The sequence below is a fragment of the Colletes gigas genome, unplaced genomic scaffold, assembly GCF_013123115.1.
Source record: "Colletes gigas isolate AHSC1104 unplaced genomic scaffold, ASM1312311v1 Colletes_gigas_Sc00016, whole genome shotgun sequence".
Classification (NCBI taxonomy): domain Eukaryota; kingdom Metazoa; phylum Arthropoda; class Insecta; order Hymenoptera; family Colletidae; genus Colletes; species Colletes gigas.
Window position 1 is genome coordinate 2,784,353 of NW_025106645.1, and position 18,786 is coordinate 2,803,138.

The 18,786-nt window shown below is 33.4% G+C and overlaps 4 protein-coding genes across 5 annotated transcripts; 2 read left to right on the forward strand and 2 right to left on the reverse strand.

Annotated features, from left to right (window-relative positions):
- Nucleotides 1-40: 40 nt before the first annotated feature.
- On the reverse strand, nt 41-4,055 carry LOC122400185 (eukaryotic translation initiation factor 3 subunit C). 2 transcript variants are annotated; one of them, XM_043401513.1, is made up of 12 exons: nt 3,997-4,055; nt 3,562-3,667; nt 3,310-3,442; nt 2,962-3,246; nt 2,790-2,884; nt 2,577-2,704; nt 2,085-2,498; nt 1,803-2,012; nt 1,584-1,737; nt 1,272-1,487; nt 390-1,206; nt 41-313 (listed from the first exon to the last, which is right to left on the reverse strand). In XM_043401513.1, exons 2-12 carry the CDS (start codon nt 3,652-3,654, stop codon nt 180-182), a joined length of 2,679 nt encoding a protein of 892 aa, XP_043257448.1. In that variant the 5' UTR covers nt 3,655-3,667; nt 3,997-4,055; the 3' UTR covers nt 41-179. The 2 variants fall into 2 exon arrangements, with proteins under 2 accessions (XP_043257448.1, XP_043257447.1); XM_043401512.1 differs by having other exon boundaries at nt 2,790-2,887.
- A 300-nt stretch (nt 4,056-4,355) lies between these two features.
- LOC122400215 (dnaJ homolog subfamily C member 7) lies at nt 4,356-7,973 on the forward strand. The gene is made up of 11 exons (XM_043401557.1): nt 4,356-4,680; nt 5,105-5,193; nt 5,265-5,389; nt 5,450-5,638; nt 5,729-5,847; nt 5,923-6,076; nt 6,138-6,302; nt 6,371-6,536; nt 6,616-6,762; nt 6,834-6,986; nt 7,099-7,973. The coding sequence occupies exons 1-11, from the start codon at nt 4,622-4,624 to the stop codon at nt 7,215-7,217; spliced, it is 1,485 nt and encodes a 494-aa protein (XP_043257492.1). The 5' UTR covers nt 4,356-4,621; the 3' UTR covers nt 7,218-7,973.
- A 173-nt stretch (nt 7,974-8,146) lies between these two features.
- On the reverse strand, nt 8,147-11,594 carry LOC122400217 (restriction of telomere capping protein 5). The gene is made up of 5 exons (XM_043401560.1): nt 11,335-11,594; nt 10,439-10,819; nt 10,091-10,369; nt 9,501-9,994; nt 8,147-9,259 (listed from the first exon to the last, which is right to left on the reverse strand). Exons 1-5 carry the CDS (start codon nt 11,497-11,499, stop codon nt 9,109-9,111), a joined length of 1,470 nt encoding a protein of 489 aa, XP_043257495.1. The 5' UTR covers nt 11,500-11,594; the 3' UTR covers nt 8,147-9,108.
- Nucleotides 11,595-12,231: 637 nt separating this feature from the next.
- LOC122400216 (coronin-1C-A) lies at nt 12,232-18,533 on the forward strand. The gene is made up of 6 exons (XM_043401558.1): nt 12,232-12,398; nt 14,567-14,772; nt 14,918-15,399; nt 17,004-17,382; nt 17,468-17,710; nt 17,787-18,533. Exons 2-6 carry the CDS (start codon nt 14,575-14,577, stop codon nt 17,964-17,966), a joined length of 1,482 nt encoding a protein of 493 aa, XP_043257493.1. The 5' UTR covers nt 12,232-12,398; nt 14,567-14,574; the 3' UTR covers nt 17,967-18,533.
- Nucleotides 18,534-18,786: the final 253 nt, after the last annotated feature.

Below are 18,786 nucleotides of genomic sequence, written 5' to 3' on the forward strand. Positions count from 1 at the left end.
TTATATGTAAATAATGAAAATGACAAGTACGGAAGTCCGGATATTTCAATAGTACAGTAAAATAATATACCGTTACTTTGCATAATGTTATTTCCAACATTATTTACATGAATGTGTACATGATAGAACAATGATCCAATGTTAAACGCCCAAGTAAATAGTATTCGATGTTCTTTGATTTAATAATTTCGATTTTCCTCTCGGTTACGATCTCGATCACGATCGCGTCTCTGACGGCCCCAATCTTGTCCCTGTCTGTTGTAATTTTGTCTATCGCGGAAGTTTCCTTGATTTCCTCTTGGGAAGTAGTTTCCTGTAACATATTATATTTAAATTTATTCAATTCTATATAAGCAATTGAAATGAGTTGAAGTATATCTCCTTGTTACCTTGTTTCATTTCAAAGATACGCTCGTTGGAGTCGACGAAGTTGTTCACTTTATCGTTAAGCTGTAATGCCAGGGATTGAAGGCGGCTTGGTTCGCTGCGATGCATCACAACAGTCTCTGTTGGATCATCCAAAGACGCCATCAGCTCCTCGTTGAAAATCATTTTGCTGATAATAGAATGAACAATAGATCGTTTCAACTGAAACATTTCTGCTAATTTGGGCATAGAAATTGAATCATAGACGTGTGAATAGGTGAACAAATATGTTCTTAGCGCTTCCTCCTTAATCAGTCTCGTTAGCATTTCACGGACTTTGTCTGCCTGGTAAAAAAGATCCCAAACTTTAGCATTCATCTTTTCGTTGATAATGAAATTATTGCATGCCAGCCAATTTCCGTTGCGCATCGCTTTCGCTGCGGCCACGACATGTTCTCTCATAGATTCTGGAGGACCGACTAACGACTGACGTTCACTCGATCTTAATTGTTGGTAGAAAGTCTTGGAAATCATTCTTCTCCTTGCGTCAAATTCGTGCGCGGCCATGTACGGAATTTCAATGAGCATAGCAGAAACCAAATAAACGCATTCGAGAAGTTCCAAATTGATATGCATGTGGAAAGGCATTTGCCTCTGTTTCTCAATCTTCTCTTGCTCTTTGCTACGCTCGTGTTGTCTTTGAGGCAGAAGACCTTGTGCCAGAAGTTCCTTAACCTTCCCTGTTACCATTAAATCAACCAAACAGTTATGTGCATCTTTGATGTTTGCGTGCCGGAATGCGCATAAGCCCAAATGGGCAATTGTTCTGTTATACAAAATCTGCAAACAAAAAATTAATGAGGTTAGGAAGTAATTTTAATCCTTGTGTGATTAAAAATACGCACTTGTGTGGCTGGGTCGGAATGTTGAATAGTCTCCTGTAAATGAGACATCAAAATAAGGTCACGTGCTTGGAACCAATTATCGTGAAGAGCGTGATGATAAATATGGGAAAGAATCGCACGAGTTCTAAGCCTATCCGTTCCATCGTGAGCGTAAACGTATTTGCAAAGCTTTTCCATAACTTGTACAGACGTTACAACTTCTGGACCAAGTTCTCCCTGAAAAGATATATATATATATATATATATATGTATATACATACACATAATATCTTTGCATTTATATGTTTATATCTTTAGTAATAATTAACTTACTTCTTTCTGTTTAAGAACATTTGAATCGAATTTATAATACAAGTGCTCTATTTTACGTAGATATACACGACAAAGTTCTGAAACAGTTCCTTGCCTTTCTAAATATTCCTGAACTTTGTCTATTATTGCAGACACTTGTTTCTCGTCTTTCAACCTAGACAAAATATCAAATAATAATTTCATGATACTACGACTAATTTCAAGTATTAATTTATGCACCTTTCGACGTATTCATTACTGTGTGGATCGCGTTCCTTCAACAGCTTCGTAAATTCCTCGTCTAACCGTTCTACTAGTGTCAGCACACATCCGTGTATTTTATATGGAGGAGTTTCGTATTCCTCTCCTTCCTCGGAAATAACTTCAGCGATTATCATATCTTTAGTTTCTAACAACATGTCAAGCATCTCTGTTATACGTTCCAGAATCCTGTGTAGAATAATTTATTTATATATATTCTAAAGTGAACTTCATATTACAAGATTTGACAGATATACGAACTTTGACCAATATTCGGGTTTCATCGCGTCCGATACTTTAGGGTTGTAATCAAAAATAGAAGATACAATGGAAAACTTAATTTTCACTGCTACAGCTGATCCAAGATTATGAGAATCAGCTATGCATTGTAATTCGTACAGCAGTTCAATCTGTTCTCGTCTGTCTGTACGTTTTTTACCACGAGCAGCAATAATCTCGGAGAGTTTTTTCAAAACTGCAGTCACGTTAATTTCAGCATCTTTTGCAAACATTTTAGGCTTCTCAGACGGAATAGCCACACCGCCTTTAACGGTCTCCCACTCGCCTTCACCATCATCTTCATCTTTCTTCTTCTTCCTTTCCTTTTCCTTGCGTTCCTTTCGCTGTTCTTTCCGTTTTGCCTTATCCTCGTCTTCTTCCTTATATGCCGCCTTACTACAGTATAAAAATTTGTGTCATTACAATACCAAAATATTTTTTTTCTTCATTTTTCATAAATCTATTCAAACTTACTTCTTGATATATCGTTCACGTATGTTTTGATATTGACCCTCTTCCTCGCTGCTTGTACTCTCGCTATCCGACGAACTACCCCAATCAGATTCGCTTTCACTACCATCTTCACCATCGGCCACACTTTTCTAAAAAGTTATGCAAAATTTTGTTATAAAAAAAGAAACGTGTACCTGAAATGATCTATAAAGATTAATTGCATCTACAACAAACCTTGAATTTAGATAAATCTGGTTCGCTTGCCTCAGAACCAGCTTTCTTAAATGCAACTGCACTGTCATCTTCTTCCTCTGATTCTATAACTTCATCTGCTAAAATTTAAGACATTAATTAATTTTCTTTTATAGAAACATACATGTAATATAAGTTATGTATGTTTTTTTACGTTTTTCCTCATCTTCATCATCATCTTGATCTGGATTTTCTCTGAATTTGATTATATCCTCTTCAAAGTCTTTATTATATTTACGAAGTTTCTGTCGCAATGATGTCAATGACTTTGAATTATTTTTTGACATATTTTTACGTCCTTCACGATCCTCCCACACTTCAGTGATGAAGTCCTCCATTTCCACCAAACACCGGACATAAAAACGTGGTGTTTGACCACCTTCTTCCTTTGTAATTACTGGTAATGCCTTTTGATAGGCACGCATTAAATCCTCAAAACCTATGATCATAACGATTCTAAATAAGGAAAATCTTAATTGCAAGTTATATTATATGCACTTACTGGAAAACATGCTACTCATATCTTTGATCTTTTTATAGTTTCTTATTAGTTTGATCAGATTAGCAATTTCTTCATATCTTTTTTCTTTTGTTGAACGTACAACCCTCTTTGTTTCTTCTTCTTCATCACTGAACTATAAGAAGAAAGAACGTAGAAAATGATTTGATTAAAATACAGGTTGATCTAGTGGGCTTATTATTTTACTTTTTTCAATTACAATAAATAATATTATAAAATGTAATTTGTATTTACCGTAAAAGCTGTGGCTGGTGCCCTCTGAATCTGTTCCTCTTCTGAGGCACTATCAGATTCAGAGTCTGAACCAGTTGCAAAGAAACGACTCATATTGCAAAAGATACTGTAACAGTAAAGTGGAATATGGTTAACAGGTATTTTTTATTCATAGCAACATGTTAAACTTTTCAAATGCAATTTGTTATTAATGTACATTTAAGTGTTTATTTAAGTATAACTTATTCGTTGCTTCTAAATACTAACAAAATATAACGATATTACAAAGCAATTGTGCGTATAATATAAAAACAATCATTTCCATATAGCGGTTTGCATTATCTTTGAACACATGGTACAATAATTTAATCAATAATGCTTAATACAACACTTACGGTAGTATTAAATGAAAAGTTATCTTAAAAATACAAATTTTATTTATTCTACAAAACTTACAGTGAACAAAATTATTTGCTCCTTTTTCTTTCAAAGGGCAAAACCACTATAGGTTAGACTGACAACGACATTAAAGGCGGATACGCTTGCTACCGAATCAGCGCATGACATAAAATGAGTTCCAAAACTGAACTGTACAATATTTTTTTAAATTTGTTCTTTCTGATGTTCTCAACTTAAATGTTAGTAAAATGTAAACCTGTTGATATTCAAACTTTTTATGTCATCGATTGGATATATCAATTTTATACAATAATAAAATGTTCAATAACTTTATTTAAAATGTGGTATTGAAAACGATTGTGGATTAGCCCATACTTCTGTAACGTTTGTCACAAAATTGCCTCGAACCTTTCGGAACGCATGTACGCTAAATTCCCGGGATCGTTATTAGGAATCGGTCCCTTCTGTTGGCACTATTAAAGGGAGTACCTACCTACAACTCTTATACAAAGAATAGAAACACGTTCTCGAAGTACGTACGATCCGTTTCAACGAGATTGTGATTTCGACACAAAACAGAAAACAGTTTACCTGCGATACGTAACGCTTCGTTGAATGTCACATTTTCTCACGGGAGTTTCCCCAGTTTATTGAAAAAGCTGCAACGATAACAATTGACGCGATGGACGATAAATCAGATTTAATAGCCTGTGACATGGATTGCACAAAATTGGTGGAGGAGTAAGTAATATATGAGTATAAACATGCAATGTCATATTGTTTGACCCGTAGTCTTGATGTACTCACACGATACGCGCTTTGAAGTAGTTAACTCAGATATAATCAGAATAATACGATTTACTCGATGAATTGTATAATAAATCATTTTTCCAAATATTTAGCCATTTCATAATCTACTTTTTTTTTTATATTCATTCAAAGTAAAAAAGAATAATTTTCTATTTACGGTTAACGTATTTTGAGTTCGAAATGTATCTTTGAAGTTTTTATATAAATATTTTCTTTTTATGTTAGTTACATTTTACAGAAGATTATTGGATTATGTAATAAGTATAATAAAGGGTTTAATAAACATTCTGTACTTTAGTTATGAAGGTGACTTGCTGAATTATTCTTTCCATGATTAAATGTCTGATCATTCTAGTTTGGCGAAAAATAAAAATGAATCAGCCAAGGAATTTTACTTGAAAAAGAAATATGATATGGCATTGATAAAATACAATGAAATTATTGGTAAGGTATTTTTTGGTCATGAATCTGTTACAATACAATTTAATGAATCGATAACATAAATATTTTTTTAGACATTTGCCCAAAGTCTCCAGTATACTATGGAAATAGAACTGCGTGTTATATGATGCTTGGAAAATTTCAAGATGCCTTAAATGATGCGAAAAAATGCATTGAATTAGATATGAAGTTCATCAAAGTATGTTATGTATAAATTAAATAATCAGTCTTTTACTTTTGTATTTATTCACATTTTCAGGCTTACAGAAGAGCTATACAGTGTTCTTTAATTTTGGGAGATATTGTTCAAGCTCAAACCATCTTAACAAAGTTATTAGAGATTGATCCTGATAATAAAGTAATAGTTGCAGAAAAAAAAAAATTACAATATTTACAAAACTTTCTTAAAGATGCAGATGCTGCATATAAGGCCAAGGATTTTCGCAAGGTTTGGAATAAATTCTTAAATAAATCAAGATACGCATATAAAATTTATATGGATGTAATTAAAAATGACTAATTATTACAACTTTTGTAGGTTGTGTACTGTATGGACAGATGTTGCGATATAAGCACTTCTTGTCCAAGATTTAAACTATCTAAGGCAGAATGTCTAGCATTCTTAGGGAGATACCAAGAAGCACAAGAAATTGCAAAGTATATGACTTACTTATATTAAGTGTTCAAAATAGTACTATGCTTTCTACCTTATATTGCACACTTCTGTTTCAGCAATATTTTACATATTGATAAACAAAATCCGGATGCGCTGTATGTCCGCGGTATGTGTTTGTATTTCCAAGATGATATTGGCAGAGCATTTGCACATTTTCAACAAGTACTCAGATTGGCACCAGATCACGTTAAGGCATTGGAAATATATAAGGTAAGAAACATTCAAAGAATGTCTGATTAATTATTTATTACATTGCATTATAATTTTATAGCGAGCCAAAAATTTAAAGAAAAAGAAAAATGAAGGTAATGCTGCTTACAATATGGAACAGTATCAAGAAGCATATAAATTGTATACTGAAGCCCTGACCATAGATCCACAAAACATAGTAACGAATGCGAAACTTCATTTTAATAAAGCGACAGTAGCTACAAAGGTATTATATTTTTATTTTCTCCAAAGTGGAATCTTTGAAAAGGATTATATATTTTGTGTACTTTATAGTTGGGTCTCCTAAGTGAATCAGTTGCAGAATGTACAGAAGCATTGAAATTAGACAACAATTATTTGAAAGCTCTTCTTAGGAGGGCAGCATCTTATATGGAACTTAAAAAATACGAAGATGCTATTCATGATCTCGAAAAAGCATATAAAATGGATAAAAGTCGCGGTACGATATAAAATTTGTTTTTACAATAAAAATAATCTTTCTGGTACACTGTAGTAACTCCTCGTACTTCCATTTACAGACAACAAACGGTTACTTATGGAAGCAAAATTGGCGTTAAAAATATCTATGAGGAAGGATTATTATAAGATTTTAGGCATCGACAAAAATGCATCAACTGATGATATTAAGAAAGCTTATAGGAAAAGAGCTATGGTACATCATCCAGGTAAGATTGAAGTTGATGGCATACTTTTACAAGCCATGTTAATATTGCTTTGATTCTCCTGCTGTTTGTAGATCGGCATCCGAATGCAACCGAAGGAGAAAAGAAGGAACAAGAAAAGAAGTTCAAAGACGTTGGAGAAGCCTACGAAATTTTATCGGATCCGAAGAAACGATCGCGTTACGACAATGGACATGATGTAATTGATAGTGATGGCGGTTTTCAAGGTTAGAGTAATGATTTTATTTATATCTAAGGTGCAGCAAAATATGCCATCGTTAATTGCAGTACGTCGTGTGGTATTTTTAAATGAGGAAAAATATTTATATTTTTATATAGATATCGATCCAAATGCAGTGTATCAAACGTTTTTCAACCAACACAACGGTTACCAGTTCCATACAGGTGGCGGCTATCCCGGTGCTTTTCCGTCTGGTTTTACCTTCCATTTTAGTTAACAGCATTCCAAGAAGCACGTCTTTATGCTCGTTATATTATATTAGATTTTGTGTACCTTTCATTCGTAGTCCACCTCGTATTATCAGGCAACGTAAATAATATAAAACTTACTAGATATAGTTTTATATATTTATTTAAATATTTGTAAATATGTCTTATATGTATCCTTATAGAGTTCACCGCAGTACGATACGTAAATGACGAGTTTTATGAATCATATCGGTATTTAAACTGGTCACATTTTTTGAAAAAGTACAGTTGTATTGATAGTTACTTACTAAATGTTATATGTAAGTTCTTTCGTCGTTCAGTGATGTTACAAAGTTAGCTTATATATTCAGCCGAGTAATACAGTCCGCTATAAACTTTCCAGACTCGCTTTAATTCGTTGTTCGTGCGCATTATATAACGTTCAAATTGACTTTGGAATGAGATAAATAAATTTTACGCAATTCGTGTCTCTTTGTAGAAACATAATGTATGAAGCATTGTTAAATGAAACTATAATAAATTCTTAAACGAAGTTGCGGATTTTTATGGTAATCGTAGTTAGATAACCGAGTAAATTTAAGAGTAATGCGATAGCAATTATAGAGTAAACGGAAAGTAAGTAAACAGACTATTATTTAAGTATCCCTGTTAAACATTCACTTATTATATTATGAATAACTATGGAATTTGTAAGAAATAATTTAAGTACCTTATTTATTTCTCTAAACAGATGGCAACATAGATCACACATCCAATTCATCAAAATAAACAAATTTGGTATTTTTATCGTTTATTTAAATACAAATATCACCTTCTGAAAAATTTAATTGTTCAACATAAATTCCTGAATGTTAATAATTTATTAAAAAAAAAAAAAAAAAACAATATAAATAAATAAAGTTTCAGACGCAAATAGTAGTTTTCAAGGAGAATTTTTAACGGTATATTGTTCACAGAAATATTTCACTACTAACGTCTGCTGACTTTTACCAGGTGTCTTTTAACAATATGTATATATGTATAAGGCACGCTATACTGGTCACAGCTTGAAAAATACAGGCATGTAAATTTGCGGAGATTATGCGCATTTTACTAGATTGAATTAAACGATTGAATATAAGGCACGCAACAGCCGAAATATATTTTATAAAAGCACATTAAAAAATGTAACAGCACCTATATATTTATCGAAATCTCACTTTCAGCAAGAATATGTGCATGCCACTTTGCCGAAATTAAAAATTACAATATTAACAAACGTTTCGACTATCGTTTTTTCATTTGTTCATATATACTGTAAACATACAATCGTTAATTACATAGGACAGCACATTTACATTTTGTACATGTCAAGTATTTCGTTTGTATATTTTTTACATTAGCTAATATTATTGAGCATAAAAGTACGGTTTTAAAATATACTGCATAAGGTCTTTTAAGTAAGTACTTGGATTCTAAGTTTTAAGTAACTCTTTTACAGAGCACAGGTAATAATTTATGAAAATGTCTCTTTCAACTATTATATAATTTAGGCGTTACAGATACTTTAATGTTAGTTTTTAGTTCTGGTAAAATGTTGAACGTAAACATAATTTTTAGTATCATTCAATCACTTGTTCCATATGGCATATTAAAAACTATATCACGAGTTTACTGGTACTCTAAAAAATACTAAAATTGTTATAATATCCGTATATTAAAACTTGTCCTTGATGGCATACTCTAGAGTAAGTATATCCGTTTAAACTAAACTGTTTCAAACAAATATGGTGTCTGCAATCTTACACATACGGCATAAGTACATATCGATATCATAGTTGTTTGATAGTATATACATATATACAAACAATCCACTATAAATCCTGAATCAACTTTGTGCTATTGTATATTATCTTATACTTAATTACTAGATTCATTATAAGACGCTCTACCCGCCAATTCAAGTAGGTAACGATCAGGATGATCTATCCAATCACTAGCACTTAATTTAACAATTCTTTGTTTTTCTGCTTCTTTTACCTGCCACTTCTTAATTTCCAATTGACGCTCCCTAAAGATGTTCTTCCATTAATATTTTTGTCAACATTTATTTAAAGGGTTACACTACCTTGGCAGGTAAATACAAAAAAATTTTCACAATTTTTTATAACAATAATATACACCTAATTGAAATGATTGTTGCGTTTATAAATTAAACATATAATAACACAAAATAAATTTGATTTCTTTTCCACTGCTAAGGTGATGTAAACCCTTAAGTCAACCGGTATTTATAATGAGACATGCATTACCTCAATTTTGTATCTCCACAGCCCCACACTTCTAAACTAGCAATTGGATAAGGTGCACCTGCAATACTGACTGAATGGAATGATTCGTCTATACTGATGTACGGCGAACGTGTATTACTTCCAAATCGTAATCCGTGAGGATAACCCCGAATATTAGTATTTAAATAAAGTAATTTGGCTCCTTTTTCTATAACCCTGTATGATGGAAATAGTTCAATGCCTACTGAATCTTCATCACCCCAATACAAGTGACTTTCATGCCACTCTACTGCTGAACATATGCAATATGTAGGGCACACTGTATCCTTGTCTGGACTAACAGCTCTTATAAACAACAGGGTGGGACCTCTGTATCCTAAAACGTGATGGAGAAAACGGTTGGCTCCTGTTCCATGCTCTGAGCTATTGTATAACAATGCCCAATGTCTAGGACACACACTGCCCAACCTTTTAGCTATCAAGGCATGAGGAACATCTTGTGGTGAATTATCTACCTAAACATATATTTGTTTGGTCCATTGTTTAATAATGCAATGAAACAATATGGGGTTTGTAATGGGGTGTGTATGAGGTTTTTAATTAAAATGTACCTGAAGGTAACATTCGGGTAATGTACTTGATAGCAACCATACATAGCTCACAGGTAGTAGAATTTGAGGAAAATCTATGGATTCTGGTTGCTCCAATATAGGCGTTGGTATCTCCAGATGCGGTTGGGGTTGCTCTTTAGACAATAGAACTTTACCATTTCGATAAGCAGTTGTTAGTACATGTACTATGTAATGATGAGGACCATGTATTATACGTGGACAATGCTGCGAAATCCAATTGCTCACAAAACTCACAGATAAAGCATATTTGCCATGAAACTGTAATATATATTTTATAATATGGAAACAAATAAAAATCATACTTCAATAAATATTAAATTTACTAACACAAGAAATAATGACTGCATTGATTATTTGTCCAGCATAAATACATGAAGCAGTCCCACTACTATCCATGGCAATTTTGTAAGAGATATGTAATAGACCTTTCAATCCTTCAGGATCAATGTTTCCATCATCCTTCATGTTTGAATACATTTTTACATAATTTTCTAATACAGTTTGATCATTCATCACAGAGAGGAATTTCTCAGCTTGTTGCTTAAAAGAATTTGCACTCATATGAGAAGTACTGACATTGGCAGTGTGATGCAAATAGTTGAATAATTTTTCACCTAACTCTGGATAATTAGGGAAAAGGTACCGTTGAAATACAGATTTTGTAATACCACTTATACGTTCCTCGTCATGTGTCAGATGTGACAGAGTCTGCAAAATGTATACAGTATCACCAACACATACAGAAAAAAATCTAATCTGTAATATGCATTAATGCTATTCGAACTATTATAAACAATCAGTTATAGTTTATTTTGTCAATATCAAAATACCAATGAATGACAGTTAAATATTCATTTAAATTTCCGAGCAAAGTCAACAGTGTTTTATATAAATTTATTTTCACAACGCAATAACATTATCTGTGAAAAATGACAAAATGTTACATCAGGAACATGATTATAGGTTACATGAAGTGCAGTATTTGTCAATATACAATAAAGTTTCATGAATAAGCGTTGAAGAATGACCTGTAAGTCATTCATGAAGCGCACACGACAGTTCAAATTTCTAAAACACGAAGGAATTTCCTGAAACGGCAAGCTTTCACAACGACAAATCGCAGTGTTATTCTCTTTTGCGACTCATAGAAAAACATCTCTTTTAAAATACGCAACGAACAATACGCGATGCAATAATGCAGTTATAAGGCAACATCCTCATACCTTCGCTAGACTCTCGATCGGAAAGAACTGCATGTGCGAATTACTTTCTAACTCAGTTCCCGAGGAACTTTTCGAAAGGCTAGTTGCATTGGCTGCGTTGCCGGCGTGTGCAGCAGAATCAGTCTTCTTGGTGGATGCATGCCCACGTGTCACTTGATTACCCATTTCTATTCGACTAAAATATTATAGTATAAGCGACTTCACTGCTTTCTCGTCTGGAGATAACATCGCCCACGACAACAAACATGCATGCAACCATATGCAACTTTCGACAAGATCGTCATGAATTATACAAAATTAAGTAGTGCGTGCGCTACAATAGCAATGAACGATTCTACTCGATTCTTTTTCCGAAAAATCGATTATTCTAACGATTATTATAAGAATCGATTCCCAACAATTCGATTATTTTATAACGAGGAATCAATGTTTACGTTCTACCTCCCACTTCACGTCACTCCGGTAGGTGAGACGCTACACATTACACAAAACTTGTTCGTGTTTTAGCACCGTAACATTCTTTTGTAATTTTATTTTATTTTCTATCTCCTAACTACAACAATGATTGTGACACGAATTAGTGAAAATGCATACTGAAAAAGTGAAGCTTCTAATTATTGAAAATATTAATCATTGTAATAATTAATTATTATGATCATTGCCCAATAGATTCATATAACGCCACTTTTGGTAGTTTAAATTCCCCGCCGTGAAAGTGTTAATGTGTCTGATCTCAACATTCATATATTCCGCGAGTATGACCGCCATGTTGCGTTTAGGAAGCGCGCGCATCCATCATCCTCGTTAGCGCGTGAGACATCGGGGGGTGGGGAGAGTTCTTTTCCAAAAGCGTGCATCGCCTGTCATCGGGAAAAAATTTTGTCGGTGAGATCTCGTTTGCCACACGTACCCGACTCGAAAAAAATATTCACGCGAACGCGTGTGTTCCGTCGCGTTTACTGAACGATCTGAATCGATTTCTTCCCATTTCACTCGTGGCGTATGCAACACTGACAATTCGTGCGTATAAAGTGCTTGAAAACAAGAAAAGAAAGAAAGAAAGGGTGAGACGAAAGCAATCATTAAAAAAGATTCACGGTTAGAAACACGTTGTAAGTCATAATAATGCGACAGAAGTGGTAGCTTCGGGGGTAGGTATTCACAGGAGCAGGGTGCGCGCTTCCAAATAAGGTGCTCCCAAATGATCCAGCCAATCCGTGTCGATAGCGCCACTACGTGATCGTTCGTTGAATTACGATGCAAACGTTATTACTTGCCGGCGGGAACGTTGAAATTCCGAAGTGTTAGTTTTCAAAAGTATTCACGTAGTCACAGATGCAGCTTTGCATTCTTATCAGTAGTACGCCAGTGTAATGCTTGACTGTGAACCGTATGTATATCCGTGCATACGCCTGAATATTTCTATGTGTATGAGTGTATGTATCGTGCATACAGGGTGCGGCATAATTCGTAATACAGTAAAACCGAAGGTGATTCCTTGTTTAAAAATAAATAAAAAAAATGCGGAGTAACATTTCTTCTTACGAGGTTTCTGTTTTAAGAAAATTGAGTTAGAAAGTTAATTGAGGACTACGCGTATTGACAACAAACATCTCAGTGGTTCTCCAGTGATTATATTAATAATATATTTTTTTCGGTAACAAATCAGTAAAAGTATTCCCCCCGAAATTTGATTGTAACAATATTCGCAATTTCTCGATTGAGAAAGTAAGTTTTTGTCACACAAAAATGTATAAAATTATTTTGACAAACGTAACATTAATATGTAGCAATGTATTGTATGGAGAGTCACTGAGGTTTTTTTGGCGATTAAACGTCTATTCAAGACACATTCTTAAAAGATTTTTATTCCACGCATTTAGTTTATTTTACAACTAAGAGTTATAAATTTAAATTTGGCGATACATTATAAAATCAATTTAAGTCTAATAGTATAATGTAAATTTTAATTTAATAAAAATATTTATGATTTATACAAATCATCCAATTTGGAAAAATGTTACATTATTCGACCGTAAATATGTTCCGATATAAACACGGTCTGGTAGATTAGATACAGTTAGTGTGAGTGATTAGCAGTCAGCGTCAATCTGTCGACGATAGCAGAACGACTACATAATCGGGACGTGGAAATTATTCCGTTACTCAGCTTTCTAGAAACGTGTGTGATTCATTCGTCAAATAAGCCGGTTTGCAATTTGAAAATCATTCACCGATGAAGTTCGATCATTTATCCGAGTCGGGATAAAATAAAGGAATCACGTTCAGGGGGATGATAATCATTTCGGTTCTGTCGTTAAAGCTTATTATTTCGCCTGTTTCCGTGCAAAGAATCTGCTCCACTTAAGTTGAGCAGTGTCTGCGATTTCTAACGCGTTAATGCCACGAAAGATATTAAATCGAATACAATTGACCTAAATGGTTCTCCAGCAAGGTGATTGAAATTTCAATATCCGCCCGTAGCCAGAATCGTTTCAGAAATGGCAAAAATGTTACGATTTAGTCGTGGAAAGCCGTCCAAAAATATATCAGGAATAACGTTATATCCGAATAATAATTCACTCCTTAGACGGAATCAGAGCTGAACAAATTTTATTTGAAATTAAAATAGAAAATAACGTTTCAGTTTTCTGTTTCAAGGAATCTTCAGAATAGTTCGTTCCGAGCGATACTTTGTTCGAACAAAATTATCGGTGAGAGATTTTTGTTTTACAGTTAATATTTTGAACAACGTTATTTCGAAAATGACCAATAATGCAAATTTGGGAACGCTATGATGATCAGTGCGTGAATCATCGTCATATAAAAGCGGCGGCCGGTTTATTTTCGGGGTGGATCGGATCTATTTTTCGATTCGCCAAGTATGGTCTATACAAGATTTTCCGGCGATATTCGTGATAATTGGCAGCACTGTGATGTACATGTGTGTACGTGCTCAGACCGGACGAGCGTTTAACTCCGTAAACCGTAAAAGTCTCAGGATTCGAAAATATTCTTATTCCCAGTCGCGCTCATTTCAACATCAAGGGTGGGGAAACTATTTATAAAACGGGGATGGTCCACGCGACGCCCACGCCGGCGGTGGACACGTAACAATAATTTATTAAAAAAATCATAATACTGACACACCAAGATACCCCGTCCACTTCTTTAGGTTAATATCTGTTGCTTTCATTCTTGTTTTTTTTGTTTGTTCATCTGCCGAAAGTAGGTGCAGATATGTCTTTCCGTGTTGTGCGCAGCAGCAAGTTTCGCCACGTGTACGGAACGCCTTTAAAACGCGAACAATGTTACGACAATATAAGGGTGTCTAAGTCTTCATGGGACTCAACCTTTTGTGCCGTGAACCCAAAGTTCCTCGCCATCATTGTGGAATCCGCGGGTGGTGGTGCTTTCATAGTCTTGCCTCATAACAAAGTAAGTCTCACCCTCTTTTTCTTCAGCTATTTCTGATAAATGCATTTGATTTTATTTATACCTTTATGTTTGAATCATGGCAGCAACAACATAGAACGTTATAGTTATCGTAAATAGTATTGATAGTCATTTCATATTGTTATAGGTAGGACGAATACCAGCAGATTATCCTTTAGTTGGTGGACACAAAGGTCCTGTATTAGATATTGCATGGTGCCCTCATAATGAAAATGTCATAGCATCTGGATCTGAAGACTGTGTAGTTAAAGTATGGCAAATACCCGATGGCGGTATTTCCAAGACATTAACCGAATCAGTGGTAGACCTTCAGTTGCATCAGCGCAGAGTTGGTCTCGTTTTATGGCATCCATCTGCTCTGAACGTGCTATTAACAGCTGGATCAGACAATCTTGTCTTGATTTGGAACGTTGGTACTGGGGAAGCCATGGTACGAATAGACTGTCATCCAGACATGATTTATTCTGCCTGCTGGAACTGGGATGGATCCAGATTAGTCACTACATGTAAGGATAAAAAAATTCGTATTTTGGATCCAAGATCAGGAGAAATAATAGAAGAAGCTATTGCGCACGAAGGTAGTAAAGCAACACGTGCAATCTTTCTTAGGTATGTAAACTTCTATCTGATCAGTACATACAAATGCATAAATGCTTCTATTTTTTAATTTTTCGTGCAGTTACTCACGAATTTTGATATTAGATATAAATAATTTTTGCATTTTAGTTTAACAAACTTATTATGCAATATATGATACATGTATAGCCATAATCTTTGGTTGTTAATATCAATTAGCAATTTTTTTTCAGTAAAGCAATTACTTTTTTATATAATTAATAACTTGCTATAATTTGAAGAAACATTTTACAGATATAGTTTATTTTTTGCTTTTAATATTGACTTTAGTTTTTATGCAAACAATATTAACTAATTGGTGTGAGTAATTATAATCATCAAATGAATACATATGTATTTAAGAAAAAAACTTTGTTTCTTATTTCACAGGTGTGCTATTAGTTGTCTTCTAAAATTGTATACATTTGTTTTAGCACATAGAAGCTGTTTTTGTCTATATTTGTATAAATTGATATGTAGAAATCAGCTTAAGACGAGTATTTCTGTTGAAATGTTTCTAGGAGTAATAAGTACTTTTTAATATGCAAAACACTGTCAACATATTTTTCACATCAAATAATCATCAAACAATATACATCCGCCTTTTTACACAATAAGTATATATAGAAAGATGAAATAGAACTACAAATATATGATATATATTTCGATTACTACTTGCAGCAATAACTAATAATACCATAAATTTTTTAGCAGTCTACAATATCTTTTAATTGTACGTGTAATTAATATTTCTTAACAAGAGTATTTGTAAAAGTTTCATGAAAGATACACTTCTATTCGCACGTTAAGAATATTTTTATTTTTTATTATCACATGGTCTTTCCAATTTGTGTAGCGCGAGATTTGGTATTTTTTAATGGAAAACTGCAAGATTGAAAATACAACATCAGGAGGATGTCAGCTTAGTAAATGACAATATCAAGATGTCCACTGTGTAATATCTACATAAGAATTGCAGTAAGTATTGTATCTCAAGTTATTACTTTAAAGTATAACATTTTGTACATGTTGATAAATAAATATGTGTATAAGTTCAAAAGACAGCGAAGTAACTACACTAATTCAGAGCATATTATAACGATAAAGTGTGATTTTCTGCATTCAAAATAAAACATTTAATACAATTTTGAATGCTGTTAATATCTGTTTCGAAAAGCAGACAAATGATTCAGGTATACATCTTATAATATTCAGTGTCCAGCTGGTATACTGATTTTTATTTAAATACAACTTCGAATAATTTGACGTACAAACAACACAATTTTTCTTAATCGTCACTATATCTGTTTCATATTATTTCACACATGTGTGTTTAATATAAACATAGAAATTTATGCAAAAGCATAATTTCCTAATGTTGTAACAAGGTGGATGTTATTTAGTTTTGATGATTAACTTAAATAAGAGAATTCGTAAAACAATATGATAGAAAGGATTATATAGTATAAGTGTAGAGTATTTAGAAATAAGTTACATCTTGTAAGACCTTATATGTGTACATATCGATACATGTTTTAAAGATATTCATATTCGACCAAAGTTCTCTATCCACAAGGTTCTGTTTACTATGTTTGCAGGGGAGGCTTGATCTTTACCACAGGTTTCAGCAAAATGTCTGAGAGACAATATTCGCTGCGCGCCCCTGACATGTTAGGTGAACCTATAGTTATGGTAGAATTGGATACGAGTAATGGAGTTATGTTTCCCCTATACGATCCTGATACGAATCTAGTTTACTTATGTGGGAAGGGTGATTCTGTGATTCGATATTTTGAAATTACACCCGAACCTCCTTTTGTTCACTATATCAATACGTTTCAAACTCCTGATCCTCAACGAGGTATAGGAATGATGCCAAAACGAGGCTGTGATGTTAATAGCTGTGAAATAGCTAGATTTTACCGACTCAACAATTCAGGCTTTTGCCAGGTTATTTCTATGACGGTACCAAGAAAGGTATGTTCAAGCAAGCCGAGCTTAGTTGACAAATTTTAAACTAGATGAAACATTTTTTATAAATATAATGTTGTTTAATTTTTAGTCTGAACTTTTCCATGAAGATTTATATCCAGATACTCCTGGTGACACTGCTGCAATTTCGGCGGAGGAATGGGAAAGTGGAACAGACGGGGATCCTGTGCTGATATGTTTGCGAGACGGTTATCAACCTTCGGTAGCCAAAAATGAACTTAAAGTTCATAAAAAGTCAAATATTCTCAGTAAAGGAGCAAAGGTTGCTTCTAATTCTGCGCAAAATGCTACACAGGCGTCGGCAGGCATTACAGTGCGTTTAATGTAGATAATTCCTGTTTTATTATTTTAGAGGAAATTTGTTAAAATGTATGATTATGTTCTTACAGGAGGAGATGCTGAAGGAATTTACCGAAGAAATAAGAAAATTAAAAGCAGTGATTGTAAAACACGAGGGAAGGATACGGGTGCTCGAGTCTGCTGTAGCTCTTCAAATGAAAGAAGAAGAACGAAAAGAGAAATCGTCTTCGCCAGCTGAAAGAGAGGTGCTTGCATCTGACGAGGTTTAATCTTTGAATTATATTTTTAGCTCGCAAAAAAAAAAATAATACGACAAGATAACTAATTGTGTAATAAAAAAATGATCATATATTTTGATATAACAATTTGTGTAAATAGTAGGTTTTAGCTACGTTGTGTGTCTTGATTCTTTGAAATGATCTTTGCTATTTATTGTACATCCATTCATCATACATCTTTTGCATTTGTACTATGTTTACATCTTTTATTTTATTAGATCATAGCCGACACGTGACATCGCCTGTTTGCTAGCATTAAGATATAATGTCTAGTAATCTCTCGAAACTTTTATGTATATTCAACTTTATAAGCATAAACGAGTGCCTAATTTGTACAGATATTTCATTGTAAAATAACGAATGATTATTTTATTTTGGTATAACATTTATGTGAATACCTGTAACTTTTCTCGGACAGATGCGTAATTTATGTGGAAATTATGCGACATAAAATTAATTAAAACAAAAAATAATCGCTATTTTACAAACACTGTGCAAATAACAAATAATAAGATATTAAGTATTTTTGACTAATCTGTTTTTTCGAATATCGTAAAAGGAAACCATTTGTTTTGTACAAAAAATGTGAATACAAAATAATATAACTGATCCAACAGAATTTTATTGGTTCTTTAATCCTCGGACAATGGTCTGCAATATTTATAAAACATGAATATTTATTCATTATAGAAAAATTCGTTATAATATCTTTGTGGTTCGCTAACTCTTACTTCTGACAGAATGAATTTGTTCTTTTTTCACAGAGATCTAAGCAGAACATCTATATTGCTGCTGCAATGATCGAAACTGT

Coding starts and splice junctions, on each gene's coding strand:
- LOC122400185 (XM_043401512.1), bottom strand. CDS start 3,654: ATGAGTCGTTTCTTTGCAACTGGTTCAGACTCTGAATCTGATAGTGCC. Junction 1,738..1,802: donor AGTAATGAATACGTCGAAAG/GTGCATAAATTA, acceptor TATTTTGTCTAG/GTTGAAAGACGAGAAACAAG. Junction 1,488..1,583: donor ATGTTCTTAAACAGAAAGAA/GTAAGTTAATTA, acceptor ATATCTTTTCAG/GGAGAACTTGGTCCAGAAGT.
- LOC122400215 (XM_043401557.1), top strand. CDS start 4,622: ATGGACGATAAATCAGATTTAATAGCCTGTGACATGGATTGCACAAAA. Junction 6,077..6,137: donor AGGCATTGGAAATATATAAG/GTAAGAAACATT, acceptor ATAATTTTATAG/CGAGCCAAAAATTTAAAGAA. Junction 6,763..6,833: donor AGCTATGGTACATCATCCAG/GTAAGATTGAAG, acceptor TGCTGTTTGTAG/ATCGGCATCCGAATGCAACC.
- LOC122400217 (XM_043401560.1), bottom strand. CDS start 11,499: ATGGGTAATCAAGTGACACGTGGGCATGCATCCACCAAGAAGACTGAT. Junction 10,820..11,334: donor CGATCGAGAGTCTAGCGAAG/GTATGAGGATGT, acceptor TACATTTTGCAG/ACTCTGTCACATCTGACACA. Junction 10,370..10,438: donor ATGCAGTCATTATTTCTTGT/GTTAGTAAATTT, acceptor TATATATTACAG/TTTCATGGCAAATATGCTTT.
- LOC122400216 (XM_043401558.1), top strand. CDS start 14,575: ATGTCTTTCCGTGTTGTGCGCAGCAGCAAGTTTCGCCACGTGTACGGA. Junction 14,773..14,917: donor TAGTCTTGCCTCATAACAAA/GTAAGTCTCACC, acceptor ATATTGTTATAG/GTAGGACGAATACCAGCAGA. Junction 17,383..17,467: donor CTATGACGGTACCAAGAAAG/GTATGTTCAAGC, acceptor TTTAATTTTTAG/TCTGAACTTTTCCATGAAGA.